We start from the raw sequence: 27,031 nt of genomic DNA, 5'->3' as shown, positions 1-27,031 counted from the left end.
ATTGGCCTTTTCTGCTCTGATTCATGCTTTGGAGGTTGAGCCAGATGGTGGTGTAGGTTAATAGTTGTGATTCTTATTGCTGATTAGTATTCAATGGCATGGGAGGTGCTACAATATATGCCATTTACCTACCAGAAAAGTTTCCCCAAACCTTCTCAGTAGGGAAATAGAAGCTGAAGAGTGAGCATGGGGTTGAATGGTAATTTCATGTTTTTTTTTTTGCCAGTTGTGGGGGCTGAACTCTGGGCCTGGGCGCTGTCCCTCAGCTCTTCAGCTCAAGGCCAGTGCCCTACCACTTGAACCACAGCGCCACTTCTGGCTTTTTTCTGCTTATGTGGTGCTGAGGACTCGAACCCAGGGCTTCATGCATGCAAGGCAAGCACTCTACCCCTGAGCCACCTTCCCAGCCCCTTCATGTGTGTTTTTAAGGAACTGTCATACTGTTGTGCAGAGTGGTGTACCACTGAATGGTCACTAAATGGTACTTTTAAACTAGATAAGGTTATCACAATGTCATTTAGTTTTTTCATTTAGTTTCTCCAGCATTTGGTGGTTTTGTGCTTTTTCATTGTAGCCAGTATTATATAGATGTACTCTTACTGTCATTACCTCCTTGGGTACTTTTTGAAATGACTAATGATTTGATTCTCTTTCTGTGTGCTGATTTGCCACTAGAAATTTCCTTTGACATGCGGCTTCCCCACCCCTAGCTCCCTAAAGCCCCCACAGTGTTTTTGGACACCAGGTTCTTCAGGCACAAAAAAAACCACAGAAGAGAAGCCAACCCTAAGCTGTCTTGGGATTCTGAGACCACAGCGGCCTCTGCTGCCCCCTTCCCTCAGAGCGTCGGACATGTCTGCGTGCGTGCCTTCTGGCCTCCAGTGCTATGGTTTTCCTGTTAGAGGAAAAGGGAAAGGAATGTCCATGCCACCTGATTGGGGATCCATGGAATATGAAATCTGGCACAGTGACCAGCCTAATGCCCCGCCCTGCCCACCTGTGCCTAGCTTGCCATGGCCTTTGGCCACCAGGCGCAGGGCCTCACAGTTTGCTGTTAGGTGTGTTTCATTTGCCTTTTGGTTCCAGCATGGCAGAGTCTTGGGCTTGTTATTTAGTCTCTTTTCACGAGTGTGATGTGTGCCTGAGTCTGTGGCCAGGGGTGGTTTTCACAGTGGTCCAGCCTGGCAGTGACTCCGTGCTGCTCCTGCCATTTGCTGTCCAGATCTTCCTTCTCCACCTTCCGTTCTGAACTCTTGGGAACCATGGCCAGAGAGGGAGGGGCAGTCGGTCTGATAGCTTAATTGTCCTTGCCAAGCCTCAAGTCTTAGTCGTGAGCCGGAAGGGAAGTGAGAGGTGCCAAACCTGGCTGTTCTGAGTGAACCCAGGAGAGCTGTAGGTGAGTGCCAGCTTGCTCCCCACCGCTGCCCACCACTTTGGTATTTCGTGTGTTGTACTTTCCCCTTCTGTCTAGATGAGGGCGACTGGGATAGAGGCAGGAACCTTGCCTGCACCCAGGCTGCTTGGTGCCTGGCTCCTCTGCTTCATTTGCTCTGGGACTTGGAGCAGCCATGACTAGCTGTGTTTCATTTCCTCTCCAGATACAGGGTGTCGCAGGTGCCCATCTGTGTTGCTGCTGTTGTCAGCAACACCCTGCACTGCTGTCCCTGCCCCCTCAGCCACTGTGAGTGGTGTAAGCAGGGAGTCTCATGTGCATGTCTCTAGCTCTCCTTTTGTCACTGACTTCTCAAAGCCTCTGGGGCTAGCTCTTCCAGGACCACAGCAGACATTCTGTCTGACGTGAGTATCTTGGGCTCATGTGGAGTAGCTGATGGAATGGAAACAAAACTAGAGCTTTTTTTTTCTTTTTTCTTTTAGGGAAGACTTTTTTTTTGTCAGTTGTGGGGCTTGTACTCTGGGCCTGGTTGCTGTCCCTGCGCTCTTCAGCTCAAGGCGAGCATTCTACCGCTTGAGCCACACAGCGCCACTTCCAGTTTTCGAGTGGTTTATTGGAGATAAGAGTCGCACAGACTTTCCTTCCTGAGTAGCTAGGATTACAGGTGTGAGCCACCTGCGCCCGGCTGGAAGAAAATTTATTCAGATTGACTCTATAAGAAATCATATACTGACTCAGATTCCATTTGGATTAAGGTTACAAGTAATTATCAATACCTTGATGTTTTTAGTATTTCACATCTTTGCATATATTGTTGTAGTGTACACATTCATATAGCATGATTCCTACTTTCCAGATAAGGGGAATGCTCATTAATTTGCTGTCTACTTAGGGAAGTAATGACATAAGCCATTAAAAATAGACCCCCCCACCCCGCCCCCCGGTTGTGGGGCTTGAACTCTGGGCCTGGGTGCTGTCCAGCTCAAGGTGAGCGCTCTACCACTTGAGCCACAGCACCACTTCCAGTTTTCTAGTGGTTAATTGGAGATAAGAGTTTCTTGGACTTTCCTGCCCAAGCTGGCTTTGAACCTAGATCCTCACATCTGAGCCTCCTGAGTAGCTAGGATTACAGGCGTGAGCCACCAGTGCCTGACACTAAAAATGGAACTTTTTTTGGCTAATCCTGGGGCTTGAACTCTGGGCCTGGGTGCGGTCCCTGAGCTCCTTTTGCTCAAGACTAATGTTCTACCATTTGAGCCACAGGGCCACTTCCGGCTTTTTCTGTGATAATTGGAGATAAGTCTCATGGACTTTCTTGCTCGGGGTGGCCTTGAACTGCAATTGTCAGATTTCAGCCTTTCCTGAATAGCTAGGATTAGAGGCTTGAGTCACTGGTGCCCAGTTGAAAATAGAATTTTTAAAGTTCTTTTTTGAGAGGCCTTTCCATAGATTATAAAATGAAGATCTTATTTTTAGTAGATGTGTTTTGAGTTAGTAGTACACACACATGGCACAGAAGTCTTAAGTAAAAGGTATAAAGTGGTTTCCAGCCACTCAGAGGTCCCTCAGGAGGAATGACTAATGCTACTCCTTCCTCTGTACTATACTGTTCCTGTCATTTGCTTTCATCACTTAATAATATGTCTTGAGGCTGTTCTACACAGTTATACCAAATGTGGTTTCCCTCTTGGAGGTGGGGCAAGCACTCCGTTACACAAATGCATCACAGTCACTGCGCCAGCCTCCCACAAGCCTTGTTAAGTGTGTTAGTGGTTTCGTCTTCAATCTTAATGATGATTGCTGCTGTGTGACTAGCTTTGTGTATACAGTGTGTGATTTTCGCTTGGGTGAAGGACAGGATATGTTTATAGAGGCACTGTTGTTAGGACAAAGGTGCTTATTTAAGTTTTCTTTTCTTTTTTTGGGGGGGGGAAGGGGCTGGTCCTGGGGCTTGAACTCAGAGCTTGGGCATTGTCTTTGAGCTTTAATGCTCCACATTAGCACTCCACCACTTGAGCCACATCTCCACTTCTGTATTTTGGGGCTCATTGGAAATAAGTTCCATGACTTTCCTGCCTGGGCTGACTTTGAACTGCTCTCCTTAGATCTCAGCCTCCTGAATAGCTGAGATTACAGGTGTGAGCCACAGGAGCCTGGCCTGCTTGCTTGCTTGCTTGCCCCTCCCTCCCTCCCTCCCTCCCTCCCTCCTTTCCTTCCTTCCTTGCTTCCTTTCTTCCCTTCTTTCTTTCTTTCTTTTTGTGGTTTTCTTTGAGATAAGGTCTTACTATATAGCCCCAGCTGACCTAGAATTCAGCAATCCTTACCTTTCTGAGTTGTAGGATTACAGGTATGCACAACCATATCTGGTTTCTTTGTTTGTTTGTTGTTGCTTTTGGCTGGTCCTGGGGCTGGAACTCAGGGCCTGGCACTGTCCCTGAGCCTCTTTGTGCTCAAGACTATTGCTCTACCACTCCAGCCATAGCACCACTTCCAGCCTTTTCTGAAAGTAGTTTATTGAAGCTGTAGTCTCACGGACTTTTCCTGCCTGGGCTGACTTTGAACCATGATTCTCAGATCTCAGTCTCCTGAGTTGCTAGAATTACAGGTGTGAGCCACCAGTGCCAAGCTCCATGTCTTGTTTCTAAGACACACAGACAGACAGATGCATACATTTTGGCAGTATTAGGATTTGAACTTGGGGCCTCATGCTTGCTAGGCAGATACTCTACCACTTGAACCACTCTCCAGCCAAAGATATGTATTTTAAATCTTGATAGGATTTCCTGTATGTTATCCACGAAGTATGGATCTTATACTCCATGTGGAGTATTACACTCCAGTATGTGAGAATCAGAAGATCCTGCGATCAAGCTTTTGATCTCAGGGAATTTGGTAAGTTAAAAAAATGATATCTGAGCCGGGAGTGGCGCTGTGTTTCAAGTTGGTAGAGGGCTAGCCTTGAATACAGAGAGGCTCAGGGATAGCACCTAGGCCCTGAGTTCAAGCTCCAGGACTAGCTTTTGAATAAAAAAAAAAAAAAAAATGATGTCTGAGGTGGGTGCTAGTGGCTCATGCCTGAAATCCTAGCTACTCAGGAAGCTGAGATCTGAGGATCGCAATTCACAGCCAACCCGGACAGGAAAGTCTGTAAGCCTTTACCTCCAATAAACTACTTAGAAAAAGCCAGAAGTGGCCCTGTGGCTCCAGTGGTAGAGGGTTAGCCTTGAGCCCAACCTCAGAGGTTCAGGGACAGAGTCCAGACCCTGAGTTAAACCCCAGGACTGGCTCCCCCCTCAAAAAAAAATCAGCAATTTTAATATCTAAGGAGCAGTGCTGAACATCTCTCCAAAGCAGTGAAGACACGGGGGGGGGGGGGGGGGGGGAGTCAGGTGTGGTGAATGGAAGCTTGACAGGTCAGAAGTGCAAGGAGGGACTGGGGTAAACTGGCTGTCTGTCCAGACTAGCTGAGATGCTCGGAGGTGGCAGGGCCTGATTGGAGAGAAGTCAGGGACTTCTTCTCTGACAGATCTCATGGTCTGGTTGGGGACTGCCAATAACAGAGCCTTTCCAAGAGAGGTCCTGTCTGCATGGGACACCGTCTCTTGGAAGATGGAGGGCTTTGATGGTGCTAACAGTGACCTGGGGGGCAGGCTCTTGTGCAAAGTGCTGTTTTAACCTTGGTGAGATATCACTGTTCAGTACCCCACAATGATGCTAAAACTTAGGTAACAGTGCCGTTAGCAGCCCTGGTTCTCAGATAGAGGCACAGTATGGAGCTAGTGAGAGCTTCAAAGCCAGGGGCCTACAGACAGTGCCAGACCTGTTGGGCTCCACTCAATACCCCATGGCCCTGCTGGAGGCTTTGATCATCACCTTTCCTTTAAGGACTGTGTGTACGCGTGCGTGGGTGTGCGTGCGTGGGTGTGTGCTGGTACTGGCACTTGCATGCAGGGCCTTGACGCTGCTTCTGAGACTTTTTGCTCAAGGCTGGCACTCTTATCACTTGAGGCATAGTACCTCTAGCCCCCACTTTCTTTTTTTTCTTGTTAGTCATAGGGCTTGAACTCTGGTCCTGGGCACTGTCCCCCAGCTCTTCAGCTCAAGGTGAGTGCTCTATCACTTGAGCCACAGTGCCACTTCTAGTTTTCTGATGGATAATTGGAGATAAGAATTTCACGTGCCAGGCGCTGGTGGCTCACGCCTGTAATCCTAGCTACTCAGAAGGCTGAGATCTGAGGATCGAGGTTCAAAGCCAGCCCGGGCAGGAGAGACCGTGAGACTCCTATCTCCAATAAACCACCAGAAAACCGGAAGTGGCGCTGTAGCTCAAGTGGTAGAGCGCTCGCCTTGAGCTGAAGAGCTGAGGGACAGCGCCCAGACCTAGAGTTCAAGCCCCACGACCGACAAAAAAAAAAGAGTTTCACGGCCTTTCCTGCCCAGGCTGGCTTTGAACCGCAATCCTCAGATCTCAGCCTCCTGAGTAGCTAGGATTTCATGCGTGAGCCACTGCGCCCAGCTCCCACTTTCTTTCAGAAGGAGCCTGCTCACACTCAGCCAGTCAGTGGCCAGGCAAGATTCAGATCTGGGTCCGTCTCTACAGATGCAGACTTCTTCACTCCAGAGCAGGCACATGTTTGAGGAAGAAAAGCTGGAGCCAGGCTCCTGAACATGTATCTGTTGCTCAGTGTTCACGCCCCATGAACCCAAATGCATACTCACTTATTCCATCTATCCCTATCTTTACCATAATGGTTCTGTGTATAATCCCCTGCCCAGGTGGCCTAACCGCATGAAAGTCTTCCAGTAATGTCCATCTTTAGCACCTGAGGATGTGTGTGGGCCAAAGATTCCTTTCTCGCACCACTTGCTGAGTCTGGAGTTGTGGGGGCTGCTGTGGGAGCAGTAGACAAAGCTATCATAAAGGGACAAGTTTCCCAGAGTTGCACGATGTCAAGTATATGTTCTTGCTTTTACTTTTGCTGCATGAACTATTAAAGAAATGTTGTGGACTTTGTGCGCAGGCAGTGGTATGCCCAGATCTTCAGCCCAGGCTCTGCTTCTCTAGTCCTAGCTCCCCCTGGGCTTCCCTGCCCACACCTGGAGCATCACCAGCACAGCGCCACTCCCACGTCCCACTCTGCTTTCCTCTTGCCCTTGTCTGTGTCTGAGATGGTTGTCTGTCTGTCTCGTCCCAGTGTGAGTTCCATCTGGGTAGAAACCTTTCAGGTCTAGAGCAAACACTAACAAAAGTATGGGCAGACCACAGGGGTGGGTTGGGGGGTGGCAGGGAAGCTCCCTCCCTCTCAGCCCTAGGAGGGCAACACTAAGCTGCATTCTCTGCTTTGCTCCGGAACACTCCTAGCTCTTTTGCTATCTGTGCCCAACCTGGCTCCCTGGGGCTATGAGAGTAAATAAGCCACGCACTGAGACCCCCACTGACAACCTGGTTCCACTCACCCCTTCTGTGAAGCTCAGTCACTGCAGAGAACTGCTTTCATGTGTTCTGTGCCCAAAACAGGGTCATCTAATAATTTAAATTGGCTGTTCCTAAACTGAGTCACCTTAATGTAAAAGCTGTAAAATGGGCAGAAATCCAAGAGTTAAGTAATATTTTATTGTGAATCCCCAGGAAAATAAGCATTAAAAACTCATTGGTAGGGCTGGGAAGGTGGCTCAGTGGTAGAGCGCTTGCCTTGCATGCATGAGGCCCTGGGTTCAGAAGCAAACAGAAAAAAGCTGGAAGTGGTGCTGTGGCTCAAGTGGTAGAGCGCTAGCCTTGAGCTGAAGAGCTGAGGGACAGCGCCCAGGCCCAGAGTTCAGGCCCCACTACCGGACCCAAAAACAAAACAAAACAAAAAAACAACGTGTTGGTAGGTATGTAAAATGGTACAACCCTTGTGGAAGGAAATTTGTCAGCAGCTAGCAAAATCGCATCTGCATTTACTCCTCAAGGCATCGCCACTTCTGGGAATTTGCACCAAAGATACACTGTGGCACTGGATGCAGTGGCGAAGCGTTTCAGGCAGTGCAGTGTTCTGGTTGGTCACCAGAGCGCTGGTGGAACCACTGGTTCTTTGGTGGTGTGCCATGCTGCGAAAGGGAAGGACAGGTAATGCCAGGCGCCAGGAGCGCGCAGGGCCAGGACCACGCAGGAAATGTGTGTGGCATACCGCTCCGTAAAAGGAAGGTGTAAGGATAGACATGTATGTACAAGAAACCTAAAGTGTAATGATAAATATGTGTATTTTTTTCATGCTACTAGGTTAGAAGAGTGAAGTAGACAGGCAGACTTCTGTTTTGTAGATTTAACTTTGGAGTCATTCAGAAGTTTACATAATTAAAATACAAAATGAAAGTTGGAGCTTAGGACCTTTGAAATTTGGATAAACCTTGCCATTTTTTTCTAAAAAACTGCATGCCCTGTTTGGCTCCTGTGAATACTGAGAATGCTTCTCCCACACTTTGCCAAACTCTGGATGGATTATCTCCTTCACCACTCTGCCCATCTGATAGGAGAAAGGAGATTGCTGTTTTCAGTCCCCATGACTGGAGTGGTCGATTGAGCTGTTCTGTATTTCCTCTGTGAAATTCAAGCGCATAGCCTTTTTTTTTTTCTATCGATTTATGAAAACTACATTGTGGCTATCATTGGCATTGTTGATTATAAGCAAGTTTATAACCCCATTCCCAGTACTTTGTTGAGGCTCTTCTGTAGCGGCTGCTGTTACTCTGTGTGTGTGAGACACTTGCTCACTTTCTGAAGAGTAACTCAATCCCTTTTCCTCCATTGTTCCATGCTCCACCTCAGGTTAGGTCTCTCTGGAGACCTCTGGAGGTCTGTTTTTGTGTGTGTGTGTTTGCTTCCCCTTACTTACTGAGGGTTTTTTGTTTTTTCCTTCAAGTTTTCTACAGCTTTTTATGTCTAAGTAATTAAGTAGTTGCAAGTGCCCACTTTGGTTTCTTGGTTTCTTGCTGATGGACATAGAAACAAATTAAATAGTCTTTTCACTATGAGATTGTTCTTGCTATATAGCCCAGGATAATCAGTTTATTTACACCGTGCAGTGTAAATACCCAATGAAATAATCACACACACACACACACACACGTATGTACTCTTTATGTTTTTGCAGGTTGGTGTCAACAGTTTCTGTAGCTGTCTCCTCACCTTTGCTCATGGTACATTGACCGTGTTCTTCCTCTAGGTCATCACCCCCTGTAGGAAGCTCATCTTATGTGCCGATAGCAGGAAAGAAATGGAAGATTGGATTGCAGCGCTCAAGACTGTCCAGAACAGGGAGCATTTTGAGGTTAAGAGAAAAACATCCTTCCACCTGTGCCTGTTGTTGTTGTCTGTTGTTGGCAACTGTCTCTGCCACCTGTTGTTGCTTCCCTCCTGCCTTAACGACCTGCCGTCCTGCACCTCCCACACATGGATGGCAGTTGAGAGCATCGCTAGCAGTTGTGTCCCTGTTAACACGCCCGCATCCTTCCACAGACCCTGCCTTCGCCCTCCTCCTCTGCTGGGTACTTCCTGTAGTTCGGTGCAAGCCGCCACATGTAAGGGTGTCAGAGGGCCTCTTACCTCTGCCATCTTTCTTTCACTCTTCCAGCCTACCCAGTACAGCATGGACCATTTCTCAGGGATGCACAACTGGTACGCCTGTTCCCACGCACGGCCAACCTACTGCAACGTGTGTCGTGAAGCTCTGTCTGGGGTCACGTCACATGGGCTGTCCTGTGAAGGTAGGGGGCTGCTTGATTATTCTGCTTCCCAAAATGGCCCGAGGTAGTCCTTGATAAAGCCCAGAAGTCTGGACGCTTTGGCCAGTCGAGGGTAAAGTGATTTCCACTACTCCATTCCTCTCTGCGTCACCTGCAGAGCAGCTCTTCACGACAGTTGTCACAGTGCTTCCACAGGAACAGAGGAACGTGGTTGTGGGAGAATCTGGGCCTCTGGCATGGGTCTGCATCCTGTGTCATGAGCAGGATGGAAAGTGTCTCATAGGACACAAGAGTTATGCAGGGTGCTGCGCTGAACACGGAGCAGGGTGTGTGAGCAGCAGCGTGCCTTGGTCCTTCCTGTGGCAATGATTGAAAATACTCAAGTATTTTGTGGTGCGTAGGAGCTGTGTGGACTTAGATTTCAGTGTCGTCTGTGGCTTCCTGGGCAGAGCCAAGTATTGTGGCAGTGGTGTGCGCGCGAAGCAGTGAGTCTAGCTGCTCACTCCTGGCTCTCCGCCATCTGGTCTGTGCGCATGCTCTGCTCCGGACCACACAGAGGAGCTCCACCTTCCTTCTCCTTCTTCCGAAGCAGCTGCCTTCCCTGAAGCTCACAAATTCATGTGCTTCTTTTCTCACAGTGTGCAAATTTAAGGCCCACAAGCGGTGTGCTGTGCGTGCAACCAATAACTGCAAGTGGACCACGCTGGCCTCCATCGGGAAGGACATCATCGAGGATGAGGACGGGGTACACCAGGGGAGATGTAGCTGAGGCACAGACTTGCACAGTCCCTTCTTGCTCTGTGTGCTGCCCCGTGCATCTCATTTGAGAGGGTCGCACTGGGACAGGGTGTTCAATAGTGGTCACTGCCCCTCTCGGCACTGTCCTTCGCCCAGGAGTCTCGTTGCCCCGCCCATTGGTGCTGTGGTGTGGATGGGTTCTCCCATGCTGGCTGTCAGGGAGAGGCCTTGGCTGAGCTTGCAAAGACCACTGTGCCCTTGGGCTCCTCACTGACTTTAGGTCAGAGCTCTGGATGCCCCTAGCATGTTTCTGCTTGGTCTGCAGATCTCCATGCCCCACCAGTGGCTGGAAGGAAACCTGCCCGTGAGCGCCAAGTGCACGGTGTGTGACAAGACCTGTGGCAGTGTGCTGCGCCTGCAGGACTGGCGCTGCCTCTGGTGCAAGGCCATGGTGAGTAGGTTCTGTCCGGCTGCCCTGCCCTGCTCTGTGCTGGTGAAGGCCGTGGAGGTGGACCTGGCCTGGCTGGCCTGCCCTGCCCTGTGCTGGTGCAAGGCCGTGGGGGTGGACCTGGCCTGGCTGCCCTGCCCTGTGCTGGTGAAGGCCGTGGGGGTGGACCTGGCCTGGCTGCCCTGCCCTGCCTGGTGAAGGCCGTTGGGGTGGACCTGGCCTGGCTGCCGCCCTGCCCTGCCCTCATGTGTAGAGGCTCACGGGTGACTGGCCATCCCAGTTCACCTCAGAGGCCCCTCGCTCTGAGGGCCTGGGGTTGGGGCTGCCCAGTTACTTGTCTTTGCTCATGTCTGATCATTCTTACTTCCACTAAGTTATTAGGGTTGCTTTCTTTTGACTTCCAAACACAAAGCGTCCCAGCTGCCTCAGAGTGTATCTCAGACAGTTGATGAGGGCTTTCCGTGTGCGGGAGGGTCTTTGAGAGGCGTTTCCCTGGGCTGCCGTGACCATGCCGGCCAGCCTCGTCAGACCATCGCCCTGCGGGAGCCTATTAGTAGCAGTGGCGCTGGTCAGCACATGAGGGCATGGTTTTGACTCACTACAGGTAGCTGTAGTGCAGCAGCCCTGGGCTGGGGCTGGACTGTGACGGGCCCCCTGGGTGTTTGTTCAGGTACGAGTCCAAAGCGCAGGGTGCTGAGGAGGCAACCCTGTCTCTCCCATGGTGGCTCACCAGCCGGGCATCGGGGAGTGAGGGGTGTGTGAGGAAGTGGCTTTCCCCTCCTCCCTCCTCTCTGTGACACGTGGGTTCTTGTTCCAGGTTCACACGGCGTGTAAAGAGTCCTTGCTGACCAAGTGCCCGCTTGGCCTGTGCAAAGTGTCGGTCATCCCGCCCACAGCGCTCAACAGCATCGACTCTGATGGTGGGTGCCCCGCACTGCCGCTGCCCATGCCGCGTGCCTTCTCACCGCCCCACGCTGCTAGCTCTGGAGACAGGAGGATGTGGTCAGCCTCTGGCTGTGCATGGGGCTGGGCGGAGGGAGACAACTGGTGTAATAGGTTTTGCTGTTGGAGTTACCGCTTGTGTGTCACATCTGCCTGGAAAACGAATTCCATGGCTCTCAGTGGAAGTAGGGTCAGAGGCTATCCCATTCCCCTTGAGCTGGCCTGTCCCTGCCCCTGCCAGCGTGCTCGCTCACTTGTTAGGCTGGCATTGTGACACAGACACAAGTTCTGCTGAAAGTCAGGGTCCCTGGGGCGCGTGGCTTGGAGGAAAAGGTGACAGCAGCACAGTGAGGTGAAACTTGGAGCCCCTGGAGATGCTCTGTCTGCGGGGCTCACGTCACACTGGAGTGGCCTCATGCAAGCACGTGCCTCCAGCGACTCCTGTGTGCCTGTGTGTGTCCGCCCGTGTGAGCTGCGGCCCCCGCTTCGCGTCCACTCGGTACCCGCCTCCGGAGTGCTTACACGGCTTCTCTCACTCTCACACACAGGGTTCTGGAAGGCCACCTGTCCCCCATCTTGTACAAGTCCACTGTTGGTCTTTGTCAATTCCAAAAGTGGGGACAACCAAGGCGTGAAGTTTCTCAGAAGATTCAAGCAGCTGCTGAACCCTGCACAGGTCTTTGACCTCATGAATGGAGGCCCGCACCTCGGGTAGGAAGCTTGTGAAAAGCCTTTCTTACAGGTTGTCTTTTATGGTTCTGGTTGTGGTTGTGCTGGGGTTTGAACTTCTGTGGTCTCCAGCTACACCCCCAGACCATTTCTTACAGAGTTGGAATTTTTAGTGTTTTGTAGACTAAGGCATGTGCATTTTAGAAAGCTCAAAGACACAGACATTGTTTAGTGGGAAAGAAATTGTCTTCCTTGAAGTACCTCTCCCCTAATTCTACTTGCAGAGGAACCTGCTCTTAATAGTTGCTAGAGATGTGTGTCCTTCTGTCTTCCACTACAGGTGTACACATGCACACACGTGGCACACTTGTGCCCGCATGCGCATCCCACAAACCTCCAATGACAACTGGTAACAGCTGGGGTCCGCTTTGTGCTGCGTGCTGCCCGCGTGTGCCAGCCGCAGCCCAGGAGTGTTTCCATGTCACCTGCCTTGTTCTCTACCACTGGCTTGGTTCCAGGAAGGAGCTTCTCTCTAGTGGGGCTACGGGGGGGAGGGGGGGGGGAGGGGGACGCTTCTGTTTGAGGCACCCACACCCGGGGCTTTTCATGTGGGAGTTGGGGAACCATGGTGAGTTTCCACTGCTTTGTCCTTTCCACAGGCTTTAGGGAACGTTTGCTTTTGTGGGGTTGCATTCTGTACTAATTCCTTCTTTATTTGGGAGCACCAGTTCAGGTTGGACTGAGTGGACGGCCTAGCGTTGTAGGGTGGTATGGACAGTGCTTGTAGCCCCAGCTACCTCTGGGGGGGAATCAAGGAGGAGAGAGTTGTTTTGGGAGCCAGGTGCTGCTGGCACACAGCCTGGGCTGGCCGGTATTTTTGGCTGGTACATGTAACATGTGTGCACTGACTCGTCAGCTGATATTTCCCAGTCATTCCTAGGCTGATGGCAAGCAGTCACAAATGGTGCTCATGGCCTGATTGCTGTGATACACTTCTTCTGTGGATGATGCAGGATGCTCGTCACTCGGAGGTTGATGAAATGGTTTCACTCCAGAAGTGGAGGTGTTCCACACTTGGCCTCAGGGAGGCTGCTAAATTGGCTTCCTGGGATGCTGGGCAGACGTTTTGCAGTGGCTTTGGGCAGGCAGACAGTACACTAGCACTTGGGTGAAAAGCTAGTGCTCAGTCCGGCATGCGTGCAAGTGAACTTCAGTGGAAGGAAGTCTCATGGAAATAGCACTTCCTGTGTCTGTGAACAGTTGATCTTACCCAGTTCCTGACAGGACCTAGACCTACTACTTCTTCTTCCTGAGTTTGTCTTCACCTTCCCATGCTTCTAGAGAGCAGGGTACAGTTGCCTGAGGCCAGAATTCAAAGGATGCGTAGAGCTGGTTCTCTTGTCATTGAAAGCCAGGTGCAGCCTGCTGCTCAGAACTTGCATTGAGCCCCAAGTTATTGGCTTGTTGCCCATCCCAGCCTGTTTGAGTGCTTAGGCTTGGGCTGACTACTAGAGGTGGGGTCTGCAAGGCCCCAGGTGGCACATGTATAGTCCGGAGGTCCTGTGGCAGGCCACTTGCCACTTCAGTGGGATGATGCGTAGATTCTTTGGGATCCTAGGTCAAGCTGCTGTCCCTGTGTCTGGCTGTGCCAGCCTTTACGTTCAGCTCGTGCTCACTGTGTACTCTTGCCTCTGTCTTCCCGCATACCTGGTGCCAGGTGGGGCCCTGCCTGGCCTCAGGAAGTGATGTGCAGATGCAGAGGAAGATCTCGGTGTAGCTGCAAAGTTTGACCCTTTCCTGTGGCGAGAGGGAAGCTCTTAAAGCAAGGCGCTGGGTGGCATGGTGTTTTAGAAAGGTCTGGGAGCACAGGCAGGAGGCTCCACGACTCTGGTGGTCATGGTGGAGGCCGGGCCCGGGGGGTGTAGTGGGAACAGGAGCTAGAGTGTGGGTGCTGGCCTGTCGGCTAGGCCATTCCCTGAAGGACACTTCCTTCTGGAGACGCTGCGGGACACCAGGGTGGTCGTCCTGGTGGGGATGCAAGCGTGAGCTTTGGGAGGGCTTGGACTGTTGACTCAGGGTCCCCGGGCGAAGCCTGCACGTGGTTGTGAAGAAGAGGTCAGGGGCATGCAGAAGGCAGCTGTGAAGGAGGGTTGTGAAGACAGCTGTAGTGTCCCAATAGGGACCCCACATGGAAGGGAAGGGAGACCAGCAGGGAGCCACGGGGAGAGGAGGGCTTGGAGCCTGAAGCCCTGAGAGGGGACAGGCATCCGATGGACACCTGAAACTGGGTCCTGTGAATGCTGGGCCGAGACTGACTGCAGGCTGAGGTGGTGCCCAGGTGCGGGGCAGGAGGCAGCTGAAGGCACAGGGGAGGGTTGTCTGGGCAGCGTGTGGGCGGGGCCCCTGGCTCCTGCCTTTGGCTTGGGCTGTGGCAGGCTGTAGGCGGTGTGGTGGTGGTGCACTGTAGGTGTCAGCGTCTCCTCAGGGCTCTGAGGTGCATCAGTGCCCCACTGCCTCCGTCCTAGCAGACCCTGCCCCAGCTAGAAGGCCTGGCTAGGACCCAGTGCCACTGCTGTCCACACTGACAGGTTCTGAGTGGAGGGCTGTGGGGACAGCTCTCGTGGCCTGGCAGAGCGTCTAGAGGAACAGGCCTCTTCCCTGAGCCCAGGACTGACGGACCCATTCTTTTTCCTGTAGAAGCAGGAAAGGTTCATTGACTTTCTCTTTTCTCTGCAGCTTACGGTTATTCCAGAAATTTGACACTTTCCGGATTCTGGTTTGTGGTGGGGATGGCAGTGTCGGCTGGGTCCTCTCAGAAATCGATAGCCTCAACCTTCACAAACAGGTACTTGGAGGAGCAGTCCTGCTGAGGTCAGAGTGGTGGGGGTGGGGGTAGGGAGCTGAGCTCTGAGCCATTTCAGAGCATCTGCTCCTAGTAGGCACCAGCACAGGGTTCTGCAGCAGGCAGGAGCCCCACGGTGCTGGAGCCTGGGTTCTGCCTTGATAGACAGGTGGGAAATTCAGTGAGCTAGAGGGCAGGGCTGGGGCCAGTGTCCCCCTGTGCCCTGCTCTCAGTGAGAGGTGATGGGACTTCTGGTTCAAAGCCTCTGCCTTGGGGGGGGGGCGGGGGGATGAGGTCAGTGTTAGGGTTCATTCAGTCTGGACTTTGTCATTAAAATAAAAATGGGTTTCCTAGTTGTTTACTAAGAAAATGCTTATCACAGCCATGGAATTTTCACTTCATCTCCTTTCCTAACTTATCTCTCATACTATGTGTAATGGGACCCAAAATGCTGTCGTTCGTGTGTGTGTGTGTGTGTGTGTGTGTGTGTGTGTGTGTGTGTGCATGCATGCAGACGTGCATGCTGCTACTAGGGGATTTGGACTCAGAGCCTGAGCATTCTCTCTTGAGCTTTTCTTTTGCTCAAGGCTAGCTCTGCCACTTGAGCCACAGCTTCACTTCTGGCTTTCTGATGGTTAATTGGAAATAAAGGTCTCACCAACTTTTCTGCCCAGGCTGGCTTTGAACCATGATCTTGGATCTTAGCCTTGTGGGTAGCTGGGATTACTGGTCCCTGGTTCATGATGCACGCTTAAATGGACTCTTGCTGCCTTAAATGGACTCTGCTCCCATGCCTCAAGTTTGTTGGTATGCTTTTGAAATCAGTAGTGTGCTGGGCCTTTCTCACTGTACTCAGCCAGCACCTCTGTGGGACAGTTTACCCTGGACGGAGCTGGGTGTCTGGGTCAGCCCCCACTGTGCGTGCCGCTGAGGTCACCGAGGCGCCAGCCCTGTGGAAGCTGCGCCCTGTCCTTCCAGGACCCCCAGATTGAGCCCAACTGTCCTTCCTAGGGACACACACTCCTTACCAGATCACCACTGTACCACTGTGACGTAAGACCGGGTTCTACCCAACTGTGTAGACAACAAGTCTTCTCTTGTATTTATTTAATTTCTGGTGAAGTTAAAATGCAATTTACCACGCAGTGATGTGCATCACCTGTTCTAGCTCTTCCCACCCCCAGCATTTTCTATTTTTGTAAACTGGTATCTGGTAAGAATGCTTTCCAGATTGTCCTTCTGTCATCAACATACTTTGAAATAAAAAATGCTTTGTTTTTGCTGTTCCTGCCACAATGTGATATCTATACCAAGATTAAGAAACTATTAACCCATAGTGTCTCACACTCCCAATTATGGTCTTTTTTTTTTTTTTGTCCGGTCATAGGGTCTGAACTCTGGGCCTGGGCGCTGTCCCTCAGCTCTTCAGCTCAAGGCTAGCGCTCTACCACTTGAGCCACAGCGCCACTTCCGGCTCTTTTCTTTTTGCTTACGTAGTGCTGAGGAATCGAACCCAGGGCCTCATGTGTGCAAGGCAAGTGCTCTACCACTGAGTCACCTTCCCAGCCCCCAGTTGTGGTCTTTAAAACATTTTAGTCTCCCTGTGGCTGGAGTAGATTCTTCAGTGACTGCGCTCTGCGTGCTCTGAGACCTGTGCAGCCCCCTTAGTCCTGTCACATGTTTAACTGGGGTGAGGGTGGCCTTGGAGGCGAAAGTCCGCCAGAGTCCGAACACACCCAGCCCCTGCAAGTGCTCAGGAAAGAGAAATAGTTCCTCCTAGTGGTGTACCTAGAGCAGTTCACTTAGCTTTGCGACAAAGTCACTGTTGCTATGACAATGAAACCTTATGGTTGATCTTCCTCTACTGCACCTAGTTCCACAGGCATTTGTCTCCTCTGATTTCCCTGGCCCATGGTGCTCTGATCCCTCTTTCTCATTCCTGGCTCCCACACCCTGTGGCATTTCTCTTCCCAGCTTCTGCTTTGTGTTGTGTGATCAGAGCCTCATTCTCCACGCCCACCTCAGGAAGGCACGGTGGCTGGACAGGCCTGCTGCTGTGCTCATTCTGGGGACACCCTCAGCTGTGGTGTCCTGCTGCAGTCCTAAGCCATCACACAGCCCCACGATGCCAGCATGCTTTTCCTTGGACTGTGAAGATGGGTCCTGTCCATCAGGGTCTGAGCAGAAACCTGACAGCCGGTTCTGCTCCCCCCCGCTAGCCGTGTGACAACTGTGTGTGTGCAGCTCTCTCCAGTGGTCCCCAGCCCTAAGTTTCCTCTTTGGTTTGGGCCATCTGTGTGTTCTGGCCTCTGTCCATGGCTTGCCCATGGGCAGTACTTGCCCATGGCCATACTTTTTGGGACAGTTGTGCCCTGTGCCCCTCGCTAGGCTCTGTGCTGACAGCAGAGTCTACCAGATCCTGCATTTGATTCCATCTCATCTCTGTTTCTGCCTTCCTCTTCCTCAGGGCTGACATTTCCCCCTTGCCACCTTGCACACCAGCTTTACTGTCTTGCTCTCCTGTGAGGCACTAGGAAGCCCCACTGCACTCCTCTTGAGTGCTCTTCTGTGCCAGCTCTCCTCTGTGTCCTCTGTGTCTCTGCTGTCCCTCTTGCATTGCCAGGCTGCGCCCTCGGCACATGCTTCTGTCTCCGCAGGTCATGTCCTCTGCGCATGGCCCTAGGGAGGGAGGGTAGGGTGTAGACTCGGCCTTAGGACCTGGGCCAGGCTGCCTTTCAGTCCCTGGTGACTCTGGCTAGCCACTCTCTCATCAGAGTGAACAGCAAGAAAGCTCTAAGCAGCCAGTATTTGGGGGGCACTCTAAGCAGTGATCTAGCATGGGGGGGGCTTTGATGTGCACTCTGGATGGGCATGATAGGTACCGAGTGTAAGACTGGGGGACGCAGCTAGATGTGTCAGGCTGGCCTGGGGCATCCACATTGAGAGCTATTGGCATCAGGATGTTTTTAGAGGAACTGAAGGTAAAGTTGGCATTAGTGAGTAAGGTGCCATAGTGGAGGAGAGATGTGTGGGAGACACAGGCATGGTGGGTGGTGTGGGGGGGGAGACGCAGGCATGGTGGGTGGGGGTGGGGGGAGACGCAGGCCTGGTGGGTGGGGTGGGTGGGGAGACGCAGGCATGGTGGATGGGGTGGAGGGAGACGCAGGCATGGTGGATGGGGTGGGGGTGGGGGGAGACGCAGGCATGGTGGATGGGGTGGGGTGGGGGGGAGACGCAGGCATGGTGGGTGGTGTGGGGGGGGAGACGCAGGCATGGTGGGTGGGGGTGGGGGGGAGACACAGGCATGGTGGATGGGGTGGGGGGGAGACACAGGCATGGTGGGTGGGGTGGGGGGAGACGCAGGCATGGTGGATGGGGTGGGGGGAGACGCAGGCATGGTGGATGGGGTGGGGTGGGGGGGAGACGCAGGCATGGTGGGTGGGGGTGGGGGGAGACGCAGGCATGGTGGGTGGGGGTGGGGGGAGACACAGGCATGGTGGATGGGGTGGGGGAGACGCAGGCATGGTGGATGGGGTGGGGGGAGACACAGGCATGGTGGGTGGTGTGGGGGGGGAGACGCAGGCATGGTGGGTGGGGTGGGGGGGAGACGCAGGCATGGTGGATGGGGTGGGGGTGGGGGGAGACGCAGGCATGGTGGATGGGGTGGGGGGAGACGCAGGCATGGTGGATGGGGTGGGGGGGAGACGCAGGCATGGTGGATGGGGTGGGGGTAGGGGGAGACGCAGGCATGGTGGATGGGGTGGGGGGAGACGCAGGCATGGTGGATGGGGTGGGGGGAGACGCAGGCATGGTGGATGGGGTGGGGGTGGGGGGAGACGCAGGCATGGTGGATGGGGTGGGGGTGGGGGGAGACACAGGCATGGTGGATGGGGTGGGGGGAGACGCAGGCATGGTGGGTGGGGTGGGGGGAGACGCAGGCATGGTGGATGGGGTGGGGGGAGACGCAGGCATGGTGGATGGGGTGGGGTGGGGGGGAGACGCAGGCATGGTGGGTGGGGGTGGGGGGAGACGCAGGCATGGTGGGTGGGGGTGGGGGGAGACACAGGCATGGTGGATGGGGTGGGGGAGACGCAGGCATGGTGGATGGGGTGGGGGGAGACACAGGCATGGTGGGTGGTGTGGGGGGGGAGACGCAGGCATGGTGGGTGGGGTGGGGGGGAGACGCAGGCATGGTGGATGGGGTGGGGGTGGGGGGAGACGCAGGCATGGTGGATGGGGTGGGGGGAGACGCAGGCATGGTGGATGGGGTGGGGGGGAGACGCAGGCATGGTGGATGGGGTGGGGGTAGGGGGAGACGCAGGCATGGTGGATGGGGTGGGGGGAGACGCAGGCATGGTGGATGGGGTGGGGGGAGACGCAGGCATGGTGGATGGGGTGGGGGTGGGGGGAGACGCAGGCATGGTGGATGGGGTGGGGGTGGGGGGAGACACAGGCATGGTGGATGGGGTGGGGGGAGACGCAGGCATGGTGGGTGGGGTGGGGGGGAGACGCAGGCATGGTGGATGGGGTGGGGGGAGACGCAGGCATGGGGGATGGGGTGGGGGGGAGACGCAGGCATGGTGGATGGGGTGGGGGGAGACGCAGGCATGGTGGATGGGGTGGGGGTGGGGGGAGACGCAGGCATGGTGGATGGGGTGGGGGGAGACGCAGGCATGGTGGATGGGGTGGGGGGGAGACGCAGGCATGGTGGATGGGGTGGGGGTGGGGGGAGACGCAGGCATGGTGGATGGGGTGGGGGGAGACGCAGGCATGGGGGATGGGGTGGGGGGGAGACGCAGGCATGGTGGATGGGGTGAGGGTGGGGGGAGACGCAGGCATGGTGGATGGGGTGGGGGGAGACGCAGGCATGGTGGATGGGGTGGGGGGAGACGCAGGCATGGTGGATGGGGTGGGGGGGAGACGCAGGCATGGTGGATGGGGTGGGGGTGGGGGGAGACGCAGGCATGGTGGATGGGGTGGGGGGAGACGCAGGCATGGTGGATGGGGTGGGGGGGAGACGCAGGCATGGTGGATGGGGTGGGGGGAGACGCAGGCATGGTGGATGGGGTGGGGGGGAGACGCAGGCATGGTGGGTGGGGTGGGGGGAGACGCAGGCATGGTGGGGTGGGGTGGGGGGAGACGCAGGCATGGTGGATGGGGTGGGGGGGAGACGCAGGCATGGTGGATGGGGTGGGGGTGGGGGGAGACGCAGGCCTGGTGGGTGGGGTGGGGGGGAGACGCAGGCATGGTGGATGGGGTGGGGGTGGGGGGAGACGCAGGCATGGTGGATGGGGTGGGGAGACGCAGGCATGGTGGATGGGGTGGGGGGAGACGCAGGCATGGTGGATGGGGTGGGGGGAGACGCAGGCATGGTGGATGGGGTGGGGGGAGACGCAGGCATGGTGGATGGGGTGGGGGTGGGGGGAGACGCAGGCATGGTGGATGGGGTGGGGGGAGACGCAGGCATGGTGGATGGGGTGGGGGGAGACGCAGGCATGGGGGATGGGGTGGGGGTGGGGGGAGACGCAGGCATGGTGGATGGGGTGGGTGGGGAGACGCAGGCATGGTGGATGGGGTGGGGGGGAGACGCAGGCATGGGGGATGGGGTGGGGGGGAGACGCAGGCATGGTGGATGGGGTGGGGGTGGGGGGAGACGCAGGCATGGTGGGTGGGGTGGGGGGAGACGCAGGCATGGTGGATGGGGTGGGGGGGAGACGCAGGCATGGTGGATGGGGTGGGGGGAGACGCAGGCATGGTGGATGGGGTGGGGGGAGACGCAGGCATGGTGGGTGGGGTGGGGGGAGACGCAGGCATGGTGGGTGGGGTGGGGGGAGACGCAGGCATGGTGGATGGGAAGATACAGGCTGACTTCAGGTGTGATCACAGCAGTGCTTGTTGGGAAGGTTCTAGGAACCAAAGGACTTGAGGATTATGTGTGAAGATGTGTGAAAGGCAGAGTGCAGGCAGTGGAGAGGGAGCGCAGCGACCCTGGTGTCTGCTGTTGGTGAAGGGACCATCTCGTCCCCTGCTGGGCTCTGTGGCGAAGGTGCGGGCAGGCTACACACTTACTCCATCTCCCACACTTGATGTGGCCACTGCTGAGGGCGGCAGGGAGGCTCCCGGAGCCCGAGCGAGTATGTTTTCTGCTCTTTCCTCAGTGTCAGCTGGGAGTGCTGCCCCTGGGGACGGGGAATGACCTGGCCCGTGTGCTGGGCTGGGGCTCGGCCTGCGATGATGACACCCAGCTCCCCCAGATCCTGGCAAAGCTGGAGAGGGCCAGCACCAAGATGCTGGACAGGTGAGTCGGCAGGCAGTGCTGCGTGAGCAGGAATCTGTCGTGAGCCTCTGATTTGTTTGTAAGCATCTGACTTGAGTGTATAGTCCTTCCCTGATAAGCGCCTGAGCTTGGTCAGATGATGACGGGGATAAAAGCAAACAGCATGAGGAGCATGGGGGAGCAGTTGTGCCTGCATTCCTCAGGGCTTGCAGGGAGGCCTGTAGTCTCTGGCTGCTTAGGCACAGGGCCTCATGACTGTGCAGAATGCTCCCCAATGCACACTCGAACTATTTCATTTCCCACCTCTTCTCAGAAGAGTGAGGGCTGTTCCCCCTTAGTGCAAGGCCTAGTGCGCTTCCTAGTATTTGGGGGCACTCCAAGCAGTGGTCTGACTTTGTGCCCGGGCAGGTGGAGTGTCATGGCGTACGAGACCAAACCCCCTCGGCAGGCCTCCTCCTCCACCGTCACCGAGGACTTCAGTGAGGATTCTGAGGTACAGTGGCTCTCCTCACGCCCACTGCAGTGCCGAGGATGGACGCTAGGGCCTCGGGCTCTGCCCTGTGTTGTACCCCTGCACGCTGCTCCTCTGATGATGAGTCTGTCAGCCCTGTAGGGGAGCAGGGCAAGCTGAGGCCAAGCTGGAGGCTTTGTGACCGGGGTTTCCCGCAGCCGTCACAGGGCTGGAGGGCCTTCTAGCACCCTCTGGTGACTTCCTGCTTCCCTGTCATCTGCTCAGGACCTCGCTCCACCTGCTGTCCCCTGCTGTGCCGTCCCGTCCGCCTGCCGTCCCCTCCGCCTGCCGTCCCCTCCGCCTGCCGTCCCCTCCCCTGCCGTCCCCTCCCCTGCCGTCCCCTCCCCTGCCGTCCCCTCCCCTGCCGTCCCCTCCGCTGCCGTCCCCTCCGCTGCCGTCCCCTCCCCTGCCGTCCCCTCCCCTGCCGTCCCCCCCCTGCCGTCCCCTCCCCTGCCGTCCCCTCCACCTGCCGTCCCCTCCGCTGCCGTCCCCTCCCCTGCCGTCCCCTCCCCTGCCGTCCCCTCCCCTGCCGTCCCCTCCACCTGCCGTCCCCTCCACCTGCCGTCCCCTCCCCTGCCGTCCCCTCCACCTGCCGTCCCCTCCACCTGCCGTCCCCTCCCCTGCCGTCCCCTCCCCTGCCGTCCCCTCCCTGCCGTCCCCTCCCCTGCCGTCCCCTCCCCTGCCGTCCCCTCCCCTGCCATCCCCTCCGCTGCCGTCCCCTCCCCTGCTGTCCCCTCTGCTTGCTGTCCTCTCCACTCGCTGCTCCTCCACTTGCTGTCCCCTTCCCTGCTGTCCCCTCCGCCTGCCGTCCCCAGCTGTGCTGACCCCGGCCTGCTATTACTGTCCACATCTGGAATAGCCGACCCCTTGCCGCCCCCCCCACTCCTGCTCCTGGCCCGCCTTTCCTCTTAGCCTCTCTTTCATTCAGCCTCCTGAGCTTAAGCATTGAATTCTTGTCCTTGAGGGAGGGCACGGTCGTGGTTCAGCTCCGTTTCCTCAGGGCAGAGGATGTCCTGAGCACACTGCTATGCTTGTCCCATCTGGCTGCTAGCTGAGCATGATGACTGCCCAGGGTGCTCTTCCAGGCAGGAGGGTCAGGGCAGTAGAGAGAGAGCTTTATCGGACCAGGGCAGTGGTTGGCCTTGAACAAGGCTGCAGGCCAAAGTGCCTGCCTTGGCATGGTTAGTTAGCCGTGAGTGTTTTGAGCGTTTTTCTTCTTGGAGAGGAAGAGTGTATGTGCTCACTGCCCAGCCGGTGTTGAAGCCTGCAGCCCAGGCCCAGGGCCGGGCCCAGCAAGCAGTCACCACAGGGCAGGCTCCCACATGGGGGTGGGGGGGTGGGGGGAGAAGCAGACGAGATGAGTTACACTGGGTGAGAAGATTCACAGCCAGATCAATAGTGTGGCGTCTGCTCTGAAAGGAGCCCAAACAAAGAAGACACCCCGGCCGGTGTCATGACCTCAGGCGGAAGGGGCAGTTGCTCTCTGTTCCGACAGGTTTCCTTTCATTCACACCTATCTCCTCAGTCTGCCTCCGTTTGACAAAGCTTTTGAACTCTTCCCCATGGTCCCGGTCAATGCTGCTTCACGCTGGCAGTGAGTGAGGCATTGGCTGGTAGGACAGGGGCGGGGTAGGGGGGTCCTCCACTCCCAGGAAGACCCAGGGCCACTGCTGCAGCTAAGTTGATCATCGCAGAGCTGACAGCACGCCTGTCTCGGGGTGATTGTAGGTGCAGCAGATTCTCTTCTATGAAGATTCCGTGGCCGCCCATCTTTCTAAAATCCTCACTTCGGACCAGCACTCGGTGGTGATCTCGTCAGCCAAGTGAGTCCTGGGCTGTGGGAGCTCAGGGTGGCAGCCAGCCAGGCGCCGGGACCCAGCCCCGCTGTCTGTGTGCCCCAGGGTGCTCTGTGAGACCGTGAAGGACTTCGTGGCCCGGGTGGGCAAGGCCTATGAGAAGACGACCGAGAGCTCCGGGGAGTCGGAGGCCATGGCCAAGAAGGTTCGCTCCCGGCACCGGGTGGGGTGGGGGCCACACTGAAGTGAGGGAGCGTGCTCCCGTGCATTTTGTCCCTCCTCTAGTGCTCTGTCCTGAAAGAGAAGCTGGACTCTCTCCTCAAGACCTTGGATGACGAGTCCCAGGCCTCTTCTTCCCTGTCCAACCCGCCTCCCACCATTGCCGAGGAGGCGGAAGATGGGGACGGGCCTGGTGGCGTCTGCGGCCCCCGCTGGGGACCACCCTGTGGGCTCCATGTGCCCCTCCCGGCCGCAGATCTTCAGGCCTCGGGAGCAGCTCATGCTGAGAGCAAACAGCCTGAAGAAAGCAATTCGGCAGATCATCGAACACACCGAGAAGGGTAATGGACCCTTAGTAGCCAGGTAGTAGCTTACTTTAGGCACAGGCTGGGCGTTCCCCAAACATGGTGGCAGACCAAAAGGGACCCGTGGAGCAGCCACTCTGATGCTTCTCCACCTCACACAGCACCCCCCACTTCACAGCAAGCCCCTTGTCCTCACGGGGTCTCTCTTGCACTGTGCTTGGAAGCCAGTCTTTCCCAGGCCTCCCCACTGTCCACTTGCTTCTTGCCGCAGTGAGCGTTGTCACAGTGCATGACGCCTAGGCCCTCTGCCCTCTTGCTGCCTTGTGGTGGGCCCTCTGGGTCCCTCTCCTCACCTCCCGGTCTCCCCACCCCCAGGCTCTCCCCAACCTGTAGGTCTGAATGCCAGGTGTGCGGGAAGCCTGGGCAGAGGAGGGGTGGGGTTGGGTCTGAGTTGAGGAGGAGCCTGCTGGCGCCTAGGCCCCACTGCGCAGGCTCAGTCACAGCTGTTCTCTCCTGACAGCTGTGGACGAGCAGAACGCCCAGACCCAGGAGCAGCAGGGCTTTGTCCTGGGCTTGTCCCAGTCAGATGAGAAGAAGGACTTGAAGAAGGACGAGAGGGTGTGCCTGCCGCCTGCCCACAGTGAGAGCTGTGCAGTAGCCAAGGGCAGGAGCCATCGCAAAGGTACGGCATGCTGTGGCAGGGTCGTTCCTGCAGGGAGGCTCGGCACACGGGCTGTGTGGGGCGTTAGGGCGTCGCTTTGAGTGCTTGGGCAAACCCAAACTCTGGGCAACAGCCTGTGTGTGCACCGCCAACATGTGCCCACGTGTCCTGGGGGCACTGGCAGGGCTGCGGGGGCATGGAGAAGCCCCACCTGCCTGCCTGGGCCCTCCCTGGATGGTCTCAGAGCCCCTGAGACCCATAGTTGCCCAGATGGGGCTGTGTCGGGCAGGGGCAGGACCTGCCCTCCTGAAGCAGGCTCCCCCCGCTGGGGGTCCCTGAACTTGGCCGGGGTCCTGATGTTTCATAGCTCCCTCCTAACCCAAGCCCCCACCTATTCTCTTGGCTCCGGGATCTGAAGTGCACTGTCCTGTTTTACAGTGTCCAGATCCCCGTGCGAGAAGCTGATGAGCAAAGGAAGTCTGTCCCTCGGCAGCTCTGCCTCTCTCCCTCCGCACACAGGAAGCCGGGACAGCTTTCCCGCGCTGAACACCAAGATCCTCTACCCAAGTGAGTGTGCTGGCCTCCGTGTCCTGCGGGTGGGGTGGGGCTTGGGGCCGTGCGGCCGGCACGCTAGGGGCTCGCTCTGTCAGCGCCAGCCGTCCTCCGAGGAGGAGAGACCCAAGGAAGCGGAACTTCCAAGTCTATACGACTGAATGAAGCGTTTTTCTAACCAAAAGGCAAGTAGAGCTCATATGATGTTCAAGCGAGCTGGGAACCCATGTTTTAGGTGTCTTGTGGGTGAGGGTTTCTACCTGTTTCTGTCCTTAAATATGGAGTGATCATGGTAATTTTTTAACTTTTTTTTTTTCCTGTACCAGTCTTGGGCCTTGAAGTTGGCCTGCGTGCTGTGCTGTCTCTGAGCTTTTTTGCTCAAGACTAATGCTCTACCACTTTGAGCCACACTTCCCTTCTGGCTTTTTGGTGATTTATTGGAGATCAGAGTCTTATGGATTTCCTAGCTCGGCCTGGCTTTGAACCGGCTCCCTGAGTAGCTAGGATTACAGGTGTGAGACACTGGTGCCAGACTGATTTGTGAACTGTTGTCAAGGTGTGGCACTTGCTTGTTACTTCAGGAACTTTGGGTAACAGCAGTTTGCCGTCCTCCTCCAGTCCCCGTACATGCCCGTCCTTCCTCCCGCAGGCGTGCGGGCCGGGATGTCAGACTCCTTACCCGGGAGCTCAGTCATCAGCCGCTTGCTGATCAACGCTGACCCCTTCAGTGCCGAACCGGAGAACCTGTGAGTATGAGGCCTTTGGCTGAGCTCAGAGGCCCGGGCGGCATCATCAGGACTTGGTGGACGTTGGCCAGCGAGCCCTGTGCTGGCCGGTGCTGGCTTGTGAGGGACCCACTGCTTGAGGAGGGAGCCCGGCCCTCAGCAGGCGCGCCACCTCCCCCCGGGCGCCTCACTTTGAGGCTCTGAGGGCCCAGACTCCCGCCGCGTCCCCCGGGCGCCTCACTTTGAGGCTCTGAGGGCCCAGACTCCCGCCGTGTCCCCCGGGCGCCTCACTTTGAGGCTGTGAGGGCCCAGACTCCCGCCGCGTCCCCCGGGCGCCTCACTTTGAGGCTGTGAGGGCCCAGACTCCCGCCGCGTCCCCCGGGCGCCTCACTTTGAGGCTCTGAGGGCCCAGACTCCCGCTGGAAGCCGACTGGGGTGTCCTTTGTTGTCACCTCAGGTGTCGCGCTCTGGCTCCCCTCGTCCCACTGTCCTTCGCGTCTTCCTCATGTCTCACGGGGCCTGCCACCCTGTCCTCCCTGCAGTCCCCAGGGGGCCACAGGGAGGGGGGCTGGTGCCTGCCGTGCTCTGTGCGCTGCGTTTGTGCCCGTGGGGCTCAGTCTTCTTCCTGACCTGGCTTGAGTGCAGCAGTTTAATGGAGCCGCCTTGTCCATTGGAGACCATTGAACACAGACCGTATTTTTCTCTTTCTTTCTTTCTTTCCTTCTTTCTTTCTTTCCTTCTTTCTTTCTTTCTTTCTTTCTTTCTTTCTTTCTTTCTTTCTTTCTTTCTTTCTTTCTTTCTTTCTTTCTTTCTGTTTTTGGGTCCGGTCATGGGGCCTGAACTCTGGGCCTGGGCGCTGTCCCTCAGCTCTTCAGCTCAAGGCTAGCGCTCTACCTCTTGAGCCACAGCGCCACTTCCAGCTTCTTCTGCTTATGTGGTGCTGAGGAATCGAACCCAGGGCCTCATGCATGCAAGTGCTCTACCACTGAGCCACCTTCCCAGCCCCACAGACCGTATTTTTCAAACCAAAGAAATGTCAAGTCTTTTGGATTTTTCTTTCTCCTGGCTGAAGGCAGGTTCTAGGCAGCATGGGGTGCTGGTGTTGCCAAGCCTTAGTGTCCGATGTGGTGGGGCCAGTGATGGGTAATGGTGGTTCATAAAGGTTTTGAGAAGGTAGCACTCCAGGGTCCGCGGGTGGCGGCAGGCACATGGCTCCCAGTTCCTGCGT

The 27,031-nt window shown here is 55.9% G+C and overlaps 1 protein-coding gene across 1 annotated transcript in view; it reads left to right on the top strand.

Annotated features, from left to right (window-relative positions):
• Dgkd (diacylglycerol kinase delta) overlaps window positions 1-27,031 on the top strand; it is a 97,161-nt gene that overhangs the window by 54,993 nt on the left and 15,137 nt on the right. The window contains 16 exon segments of the mRNA XM_042679055.1: window positions 8,599-8,703; window positions 9,007-9,139; window positions 9,757-9,863; window positions 10,182-10,307; window positions 11,122-11,224; window positions 11,795-11,957; window positions 14,652-14,760; window positions 20,916-21,055; window positions 21,443-21,527; window positions 23,274-23,368; window positions 23,447-23,546; window positions 23,627-23,764; window positions 23,766-23,901; window positions 24,386-24,547; window positions 24,965-25,093; window positions 25,728-25,824. Of these exon segments, the coding sequence (XP_042534989.1) occupies window positions 8,599-8,703; window positions 9,007-9,139; window positions 9,757-9,863; window positions 10,182-10,307; window positions 11,122-11,224; window positions 11,795-11,957; window positions 14,652-14,760; window positions 20,916-21,055; window positions 21,443-21,527; window positions 23,274-23,368; window positions 23,447-23,546; window positions 23,627-23,764; window positions 23,766-23,901; window positions 24,386-24,547; window positions 24,965-25,093; window positions 25,728-25,824 (1,928 nt within the window).

This window comes from Dipodomys spectabilis, unplaced genomic scaffold (genome assembly GCF_019054845.1).
Source record: "Dipodomys spectabilis isolate Male_0828 unplaced genomic scaffold, ASM1905484v1 ptg000051l, whole genome shotgun sequence".
Taxonomy (NCBI): domain Eukaryota; kingdom Metazoa; phylum Chordata; class Mammalia; order Rodentia; family Heteromyidae; genus Dipodomys; species Dipodomys spectabilis.
The sequence above is the reverse complement of the archived record's forward strand: the minus strand, read 5'-3'. Positions and strand labels throughout refer to the sequence as shown.